At 48.1% G+C, this 9,968-nt stretch overlaps 1 protein-coding gene across 2 annotated transcripts; it reads left to right on the plus strand.

The window, feature by feature from the left end:
* Positions 1-1,900: 1,900 nt before the first annotated feature.
* On the plus strand, positions 1,901-8,442 carry LOC138837026 (spermatogenesis-associated protein 31D3-like). 2 transcript variants are annotated; one of them, XM_070035820.1, is made up of 4 exons: positions 1,901-2,095; positions 3,692-3,734; positions 4,137-4,197; positions 4,455-8,442. In XM_070035820.1, the coding sequence occupies exons 1-4, from the start codon at positions 1,952-1,954 to the stop codon at positions 8,395-8,397; spliced, it is 4,191 nt and encodes a 1,396-aa protein (XP_069891921.1). In that variant the 5' UTR covers positions 1,901-1,951; the 3' UTR covers positions 8,398-8,442. The 2 variants fall into 2 exon arrangements, with proteins under 2 accessions (XP_069891921.1, XP_069891920.1); XM_070035819.1 differs by lacking the exon at positions 1,901-2,095 and adding an exon at positions 2,881-3,111.
* The last annotated feature ends 1,526 nt before the right edge of the window (positions 8,443-9,968 follow it).

Genomic DNA, 9,968 nt, shown 5'->3' on the forward strand with positions numbered 1-9,968 from the left:
GAGGAATTGAACCTAGGGCCTCATGCATGCAAGGTGAGCACTCTATCACTGAGCCACCTTCCCAGCCCGAGGAGTCTGTCTTTTTAAAAACATCATTGAATTTGATTGTCAGGGTGATGCACAGAGGGGTTACAATACAGGAAAGGTAATGAGCACTGCTTGATATACATTGTTACTCCCTCTCTCATTCTCCCCCCCCCTCCACTCCCCTCCCCTCTCAAGTTGTGAATTTCATTTCCAAGTCTGTCTGTCTTGAAGCCTGTCTTACTCCATTCTGGGAGATCGAGTAAAAGTTCCAGACCACAGCAACAAATGAAGGGCTTCAGAGCTCAAGAAAGACATGGGAGCACTGGGTATGGTAACACACACTTGAAGTCCTAGAACTCTGAAGGCCGCAGATGCAGAAGGACCCTTGTTTGAGGCTAGACTGAACTATGTATTAGGCATTGGTTTCAGAAAACAAAACAAACAAAAGGGCGAGGTGCTAGTGGCTCACAAGGATAAGTCTGGGGATTGAGGTTCAAAGCCAGCCAGGGCAGATAAATCTTGGAGACTCTTATCTCCAGTTAACCAGTAACAAGCCAGACTCAAGTAGTGCAACACTAGCAGTGAGATGAAAAAGCTGAGCGAGAGAAAGAGAGAGGGGGGCGGGGGGAGGAGAGGCCTAGAGTTCAGGCACTAGTACTTCCACAGAAAAAGAAATGAGATAGGGGTGGAGAAGTCAGCGGGAGACTGTTCATGAAACAGCTCACAAGACAATAAATGCTTGGAAAAGAAGCCTTGGGAAAAGGGTGGGTGTGGTTATTTGGAATTATTTAACACGAGTGGCAAACACCTGTAAACTCACCTACTCAGGCAGCTGAAATCTGAGGATCTTGGTTCAAAGTCAGCCCAGGCAGGAAAGGCCAAGAGACCGCTGTCTCCAATTGACCACCAAATAAAGCGAGAAGTGGGTCTGTGGCTTAAGTGGTAGAGCACTAGCCTTAGCATAAAAGCTCAGGGAAGGCACACAGGCCACGATTTCAAGCCCCAGGGCTGGCACAACAACAACAACAACAAACAGAAACAAAACAACCCCCCCAAACCTAACAAGTAGAGTCTAAATAATAACTTTTGGACATTTTCAGGGTGATTACATAGTAGACGTTCTCAAGTTTTTGTTATGACAGAAGATACTCAGGAAAGGACCACACACGGGCAGCATCTGCTCAGGCCTCCACTCTGCCCCACGGCTTTGGTACTTGTACCCACCTGCACTGCCACACCTTGTTACCAGACGGGAAGCATCCGGCCCTTCCTGCTCCATTACCATTCTTGGCAAAGCTGTTATGAACTTGCAGTTGAGGGCCAGGACTGTCTGTAGGTTAGATAATTCAAGGAAACTAGCCAAAATATCAAATGAAAAATTGAAATCAAAGTAGGCAATAATTGATTTTTGAGCCTGAAAATGTTGGGGTTGTCAAGTATGTGTGTGTGTGTGTGTGTGTGTGTGTGTGTGTGTGTATGTGTGTGTGTGTGTATACATAGAGCATGTTTGTTTCAATAACTTCATAAAAATACGTGCTATAAACAACAGCCTCAGGATCAAGTGAAATTTTAATGTTTAACATTGTTTTATGATTAAGGGTCTCAGACAGAAGCCTGGCCACAGCTGGATGAGCAGGAAAGTTCTCTGGGGTACATACACAGCACCAGGGAAGGGAAGAGTGGGACATGGACAGCAGCTGGGCAGGGCTCAGAGCGGGGCTGGCCGGTGGGGTGGGCTGTGGCATGCCCTCTCCAGACCGCCCCTCCCCCACCCCAGAACCCCTCTATGACTCCCCAGCTCTGTGATGCAGGCCTGGGGTACAGAGCCAGGCCCCGGCCCCCCTCAGAACCCAGTTGCTTCAGGCAGCCTTGCGATTCAGACTATGGAGAAGATCCTCTCTTTTCTGAATAGCAGAACTGAACCATGGATGAATTTAGCTTAGCTTTTTTGGATTTTGACCCCTCGTACACCCTTCCGGGTGCCGTGGGGGTCCTGATTTTGTATTTGTGTTACCGGCTGTTCCTACACGTTTATTCAACCCTTTGGAAAAACGCATGCATTCAAAAGGTAAGGAAGCGTGGGTAAAACCCAAGAGATTTTGTTATTAATGACATGGACATCAGACGTGGGCATCTGAGGGGGAGATGAGGCTTCGCTGTGTAGACATGAGCACTGGCAGGGTAGTTGAAGTCAGAAGGGGCATAACTGGTTCTTGAGGTTGGAAATGCTGGGGGGATTTGTCAGAATGTGTGTGTATGTGTATTTGAACAAAGCATGCTTCAGGTTCATCAACTCCCTAAAAAATATGTGCTGTGAGCATCCCCTGAATCAAGTGAAATTTTAATTTTACATTCATTTATATTAAAGTTTTTGAATTCATTTGTTGAACAATGATGAGTCAGTTGTGTGGACTGAAGATAGTACAGGCTGAACAGGTAAAATCTAAGTCACAAAAGTAAATAAGGGAATAAGAACTTCATTTTATATCTGAGTTCAAGTAATGAAAAACATTCTGTAGATAGTTGGTTTGAGGACCTACTCGACGAGCCTGAGTGGAAATGTCAAAATTCCAGGTAACATAGGTCAGACTCCTAAGGCAGTCGAGTACCTGGACCCCAAACAGTAAAAGGTCTCTGGTAATAGCTTGGTCACAAAGTTCTCTGGGGTACATACACAGCACCAGGGAAGGGAAGAGCGGGACATGGACAGCAGCTGGGCAGGGCTCAGGGCGGGGCTGGCCGGTGGGGTGGGCTGTGGCATGCCCTCTCCAGACCGCCCCTCCCCCACCCCAGAACCCCTCTATGACTCCCCAGCTCTGTGATGCAGGCCTGGGGTACAGAGCCAGGCCCCGGCCCCCCTCAGAACCCAGTTGCTTCAGGCAGCCTTGCGATTCAGACTATGGAGAAGATCCTCTCTTTTCTGAATAGCAGAACTGAACCATGGATGAATTTAGCTTAGCTTTTTTGGATTTCGACCCCTCGTACACCTTTCCGGGTGCCGTGGGGGTCCTGATTTTGTATTTGGGTTACCGGCTGTTCCTACACGTTTATTCAACCCTTTGGATCCATGCATACATTCAAAAGGTAAGGAAGCGTGGGTGACCCCTCAAGAGATGTTGTTATGGTTGACGTGGGAAGTTTGAAGAGATGAAGTACTGCTGCTGTAGGCCTGAGGCCCAGCATGGGAGGGCTCAGGTGTCCATCTGAACCAGACAGGGACAGCGACTTGCTTCCCAACTGTGGGTTAAGTTACACGGTGTGAGCACCATGAAAAGGTGTGGTTTCTGACGTGTGATCTTGAGTCCTGTCCCCAAGCCAGGCGTCCGGCACAAGCTCTCCTTCCTGCCCAGATGCACACAAGAGCAGCGCTGCCCTCTGAGGTCCTCTGAGCAGAGCCTCAAGCGTGAGCTCTGTCCTCCTCAGGGGAGCAGCACGGCTGTAGCTGGTGGCTGCAGGTGCGACGCCCTTCTCTAGCAGAGGCCCTCTGAGTGAAGACCCGTGTGTGCGGTGACGGGCAAATGACTGAAAATAGCGGACCATGTTTCACAATAAAACAACAGCAAATTTCTGTTCAATGTAATGAATCAATTATTTCTCAGATAATGTCTCAACTTGCTAGAGAAAGAAAGGAATGAAACTGAGCCTCATTCTTTTTTGTTCTCAGAATCAAGGCAGAATTACACGGAAGAGGAGAGGAGCATTTAGAGGTAATGTTTTATCGTGGGTGATGGGAATTCATCAATGGTGATCCTTTTCCTTTCATGAGGTGTCAAAGCCCATGGTCTCTGAGGAAGTCAGTTCCTACACATCGTCTCTCTGAGAAAATGAGTCCTCAGAGGAAAGGCTCACAGGTAGACAGTCAGCCCCAAGATTCTTCTCAGAGTCTGTTCTGCCAGCTCTGGGCATGAGGCAGTGATAGACCTGGGCATGGGTTTCTGCTCGCCAGGGGGCCAGGTGAGAGTCAAACCACAACTTCAGTTGTGTAAGGAAGGAGCTGAACTCCCAGGAGCTCACACCCATGTCCAAGGTAACCACCCTTAGTGTTTCCTAAAGAGACTCCTACACGATCCTTATGTTTCCACTTTCATTACACTGTTCTGGTTTTCCAGGTCGGAGAACTTGCCAGAGAGACATTGAAGAGGAGAGGAAACTTCTTTCTATTTTTAAAAGGTAATTAGCCATTCTTCTTCTTTCCTGGTCCCCATTTCACATTATAAGCACCCATGGAGAGATGGGTGGCTAGTTTTCAGAGGGGTAGCCATGGCAATGGGTGTGTGAAAGGAGATAGTAAGTACTATGAGGTCGTAGATAGATGTGTAAGAGCACAAAGGGCTGTATGGCTGCAGGTGTCCCCCTCCCGTCACTGGCAGGCCCTCCATTCCCCATGTCAGTCCTGGCAACAGCCTTGCACTTTTTGTCTCCTGCAGCCCACCGAACCAATCGGATGACATCCCCCCCTTTCGGAAATTGCTGTGTCCAGACCCCCTCTGTCCCATATGTAACAGAACCACGGCTAAGGTCAGTCGTCTACTGTCTAGGGCATCCCTGGAAAATGATGCTCTCCCCGTGTCCCGTGTGGCTTCCACGGCTTTGATAAAAAAGTCATCATTCACATGTTTGACAAGCCCTCCAGAACATTCAACGCCAGCCACTTCACCGGAACCTTGCCTCTCATCCTCCTCCAATGTCTCTCTCAACAAAGCCGCCTCCTTAAAGAACTTGCCTCCCCCTCCCCCACCGGGAGACTCTCTGTCATCATCGTCTACTTCTCCCATGGATTCCCAATTCCGGGAGGACCCATTCCTACCTGGAATTTCCCCCTGCCCGTGTAATACTCAGGAAACAGGACAAGACACCTCCTTGTGTCTGGCGGACAGCCTTGCTGGGTTGCCCACTTATTACCCAGCAGTCACTTACGACTCAAACAGAGCCATTGACGGCTCAAGCCTCTCTGTGTCCAAACTCCCCATGCTGCAGCCCCATGCTGCAGACCTGCCTCCGCCCAGCTTGGCACAACAGGATAGGGACCAAGCGCTTACTGACCTCGATAGTCTTGTGAGTTCTATGGAGGGAGACACCACCACCTATATTATAAATTCTGAAACTCCCTCATTTATCTGCTCTGATGTCCTGACACTGCTGGAGAGACAAATCCAAAAGAGAGGCGATTTCTTGATGTCAGGGGACAAGGAAGATAAAACACAATCTTTCCCCAATCAGTCAAAGCCAGAGCGCCAGCCGAATGTTTCAGGGGAATTGTTGCAGTCTGTTGCTGATCACCAAGACTCAACACAGTCTCCCCCATTTGCAAGCACCACAGGCAAACTTGAGAATTTTCACATGCACCACGAGCAGCCCCCACGTCCAAAGGTCTTTGAGGACCATTCACAGAAAAGGTCGTCCCAGCTTTTCTGGGGCCTCCCATCCCTCCACTGCGAGTCCCTGAGCTCTACTGTCCCTGCCTCAGGGGACTGTCCCTCCACCTGCTTCAACCAAACTATTCATGCCTACAGTGCCCATAAGCCCACTGTCATTTCTGGCCAGACAGCTCTGTCCTTGCCCCAGATTCAACTTCAAGCATTGTCTGAAGCCCTTCAATCTCCACCCCAGCATCTCCCCTCTGACCAGTTCCAGGCCCAGCTCGAATCCCCACTTCCAGTCGTGCCACCTTCTGGATCTCAGCTCTGCAACTGCGGAGTTTGTTTTCACACGCCTCAGCCTCAGAGCGAGACACAGCTTCTTACACCGTCTCAAATCGATGCTCTAGAATATAATGTACTACAGAAAGTTCAGAAAAACATCTGGGGCTTACCCCCTGTCATCCAAAAGTCCCAGGAAGACTTTTGTCCTCCAGCTCCCCACTTTTCATTTGTTAAACAGGCCTGTAAGGCCCATGATTCTTCCGTCTCCATACTTCCTGGAGACTTTCCTCTTGACGATGAGCTCCGGAAAAAACTAGAGCATCACCTTCGAAAGAGGCTCATCCAGCACCGCTGGGGCCTGCCCGACAGGATCGTTTCATCTCTGTCATCGATGATTCCTCTGACAGAGATTTCCCAGGACACTGAGAAAAAGAGTAGCCATGGGCTCGCATGCATTCCTATTTTTACTCATCCCAGCAGCAAAAATTTAAGCAAGGTTGAACCGAAACAGTTAGAAAGGCAGCTCTGTGAGAGGAGCTCAGAGATACCTCCTCTAGAACAGGATGTGAAAGAACAAGGACATGGTTCACAGACTGGAAAAAATGCTCAACCACTGAGCCATGCAAAGGTGGTTCCAGATGATCTTCCAGCACCCGACACTCGCACAGACCAAGAAAGACCTGTAGATAGTCATTCAGGACATCACTCAAGCACCTTAGAGGCAAGTCAACACCGGAAGGAGGCCCTGGAAGCACATCTGAGCAAGAAATTGGATGAAATCAGTAAGGGTCAGATCCCAGAAATTGTGCAGAGTTCAAGGCATTCTGTCAAAGTGAATGTTTGTGAGCATCTCCTCAGACAAGTGAAAGATTTGGTGCCACCAGAGAGAAAAGACAGCATCTTTAGTTCTTTCCCTTATGGCAAAAGGCAAAATATTTTGGAGGATCATATTAAGATTTTTCACTGGAGAATGGTGAATGGCCTTCCACAGAAGGTTCAAGAATCCATAGAAATCTTCAATGTAAAAGAGCCCCAAACAAACTCTTACTTACAAATTCCGTCCTCAGACGTTCTTATTTCTGGGGAGGATTCTAAAATTGAGGCTCCTGAGCCTCTAATAGGACCTTCTAACATGTTTCATGAGGACACAATGAGAACAGCAGATGTCCCTGTTGTGGATAATTGCCTCTCTGCCACTGTACCTGTGGGCAAAAGAGGACAGGAGATTGTAAAGAAATCACCCTTCTATACCAGTCTTCAGTTTGCAGTTGAAGATGGCAAACCCACAGCTTTGTCCCACACAAATAACAGCAGTGATAAACCTGTGCACAGTTCAATGCTGTCCACAAGACAAGCTGGGACTGAACCTGAGATACTAGATAAGAGCGAGGGTTCCAGCAATAATACCAAAAAGTTTCAGAGAAAAATGAAGAATGTAGAGCATTTTCCTATGACTGACAAGTCCAAGGAGCTAATCAAAGCAGGAAAACATCCTAATTTCCAATCACAACCTAATAACCTGATGACCCCAGTGACTAAAGTGAATTCTCAAAAAGTAGAAACTACCCTGACTACTAAAAAGTCCCTAACGAGAATCTCAGTTCCTGATTCTGTATCAGTGGAACTTAAAAACAATCTAATTGATGAGCTGAAGTTGAAATTGGAGGACAGGAAGCAGAGGCAGGTTCAGGAAGCTCCTGCTGACCCACCCCTATCTTCAGATAAGGGGACAATCCAGACATTGCTGACTTGTCACCAGGGTGTTCCCAGTGGGGACACAGCAGCCTCCCAGGTATTTCATGTTCAGTCATGCAGCAGAGGGAGCAGCATGCAGCAGCAGCAGCCAGAGCCATGGGTCCCTAGCCACATTATCCCCAAATGCCAGGCCAAGAATTCTCCCTCAAGTGCAGAGAGAGTAAACTGTAGAGCATCCAAACCAGGTGAGCTTGGGGGTGGGGATGCCAGCTTGGAGAAATCCCAGCTGAGAAGGAAGAGCCGCCTCCCTCCTGACAGGGCAGAGAAGAGACTTGGGAGCAAGTCTTCCCCAGCCCTGTCACAGAAGAGACAGCCTTCTTCTGAAAATAGTTTCAGAAACCAGATTAAACAATTTTTCCAATGGCTTAGCCCTGGTACAAAACTCAAAGGCCAAGAAGGTTCTCTAGGGAAGGGTAGCTCTTCATCTTCTCTGCAGGCGAGAGGTCTAGGTAAAGCTGCCTTTTCTAGAAGCACAAAAGCTGTTGAGAAACAGGGGTGCAGCAGGCATGCAGCGGGTGTCACCTGCTCCAGAGGGACCCCTTCCTCTGTGAAGGCTGGGAAGACCCAACAAGAGGTAGAACTAAAGATCCCAACAGAGAAGCCCGAGAGACGCTCCTCAAATGACAAGGCTACCCACTCTACAGTAACCAATAACCCCTCCAGTCAAGAAGCTGCCCCTGCGGCTCAGAGCAATCCCACAAGAAACAGATGCATCAAAGACAGGGGCAGACAGCCCCAGAAAAACATGCCCTCGCAAGACAAGGCCTTCCGCCAAAAGCACCCGGAACCCGTGCCCCACAAGCAGCCAGGACCCAAACCAACACCGACCACCCACAAACGCCAACTTGGTCAGCCACCTCCAGCTGCCCCTGTCTTTGCAGAAGGTACCGTGTTGGGAGATTTGTCCCTCTTATTCAAACAGAAAAAGCTTTTCCAGAATTTTCAGCGAGGGCGCTTCCTTCCTCCTAAATAACTGACTCCCTCCTTGTTGGGAATATCGATTTCCCTCAATAAATGCTGTTCTGATAAAGTGCTTTTGTGTGTACTGTGTTGGGGGTGTGGCTTTGGGGGTAGCACAGGGCTTGTAGTTTAGGGAGAGCAGTGGGTTCAGTTCTGATTGTCACTTCGTACTTCAAAGGGAAGACCCATTCCCTGAAGCACAGATTTCACACACCTTCAAAATGTTCCACTCCCTGATGATCTGCTTCTGATCCCTTAGGTTAGCCTGAATGACACTGGATGGCAGCTAACTCTCTTCTTCACTCGGGATGACAGCTTTTCCAGACAAGAATTTTGAGGAGTGACTTATTGTTGAGAATGAGCAGAGAATCACACAAGCCATGGGGTGGCCAGGCAGTAGGGTGGAGCAGGGAAAGGTTGAACCTCTGGTGTTTGGTGTTTGTTGCCTGGGATTTTGGGTGATTTGGGGGTGGAGTCAAGGAACAGAGTTAACACATCAAGAGGCTTAACATGTTTCAGAAACACACTTGATGTTAGTATTTGATGGTGCTGGGCATTGAACTCAGCGTCTCACACTTGCTAAGCAGACGCTGTCACTTGAGCTATGCCGTTAGACCCCTTTGCCTTGGTAGGTTTTGAGGGGTTTTGTTTTGGTAACTAGCCTTAGGGCTGGTCTCTGAGCCCTTGAGCTGCTTTTGCTCAAGGCTGTTGCCCTGTGACTTGAGCCACAGCTCCACTTCCAGAGTTCAGCAGCTTTTGTTTGTGTTGTCTCTTGCAATCCTTAAATGTGGTGGTGCTTGGGCTTGATCCAGGAGCCTACACACTGGTCCTGAGCTGTCCTTTTGTTTTTTATTTTTTTTTTAATTCAGCGCCAGGGCACTGCCTTTGAGCCACTATCTGAGTTGAGCCACAGTTTCACTTTCAGATTTTTGGTGTAAATGGAGAGAAAATTCTCTCAGAGTTTTCTTTCCCTGGGCTAAGTTTAAACCTTTATTAGAGGCATGAGCTATTTGCATCCTGAAATGTCAGTTTTTTCTTTTTCTTTTTTTTCTTTTTTTCTTTTGCTTGCTGATCCTGGGCTTGAATTCAGAGCCTGGGCACTGTCCCTGAACTCTCTTGCTCAAAGCACTCCTACCAGCCGAACTACAGCTCTACTTCAGCATTTTGGTATAAATTAGAGGAAAGTCTCATAGAGTAGCTGAGATTACAGAAGTGAGACATCTGTGCCTGGCAACATTGGTAGGTTTTTCTTTTTTGTATACATATATTTTTTTTTTTTTGCCAGCACTAGGGCTTGAACTCAGAGCCTGAACTACTTTGTTCAAAGCTAAGGCTCTATCAATCAGCTGGTCCTGGGGCTTGAGCTCTGGTCCTGGGCATTGTTCATGAGCTAATTTACTCAAGGTTAACACTATCAGTTGAGCCAAGTCTCCCTTTCCAACTTTTTGGTGTAAATTGGAGATGAGTCTCCCGGACTTTCTTGCCTGAGCTGGTTTTGTTTGGCCTTAGCCTTCTGAGGCTCTACCAGTTGAGTCACAGTTTCACTTCTGGCTTTCTAGAAACCTTCCTCTCGGATAAAATAAG

The sequence above is a fragment of the Dipodomys merriami genome, unplaced genomic scaffold (genome assembly GCF_024711535.1).
Source record: "Dipodomys merriami isolate MVZ:Mamm:240054 unplaced genomic scaffold, mDipMer1.0.p SCAF_26, whole genome shotgun sequence".
Lineage (NCBI taxonomy): Eukaryota > Metazoa > Chordata > Mammalia > Rodentia > Heteromyidae > Dipodomys > Dipodomys merriami.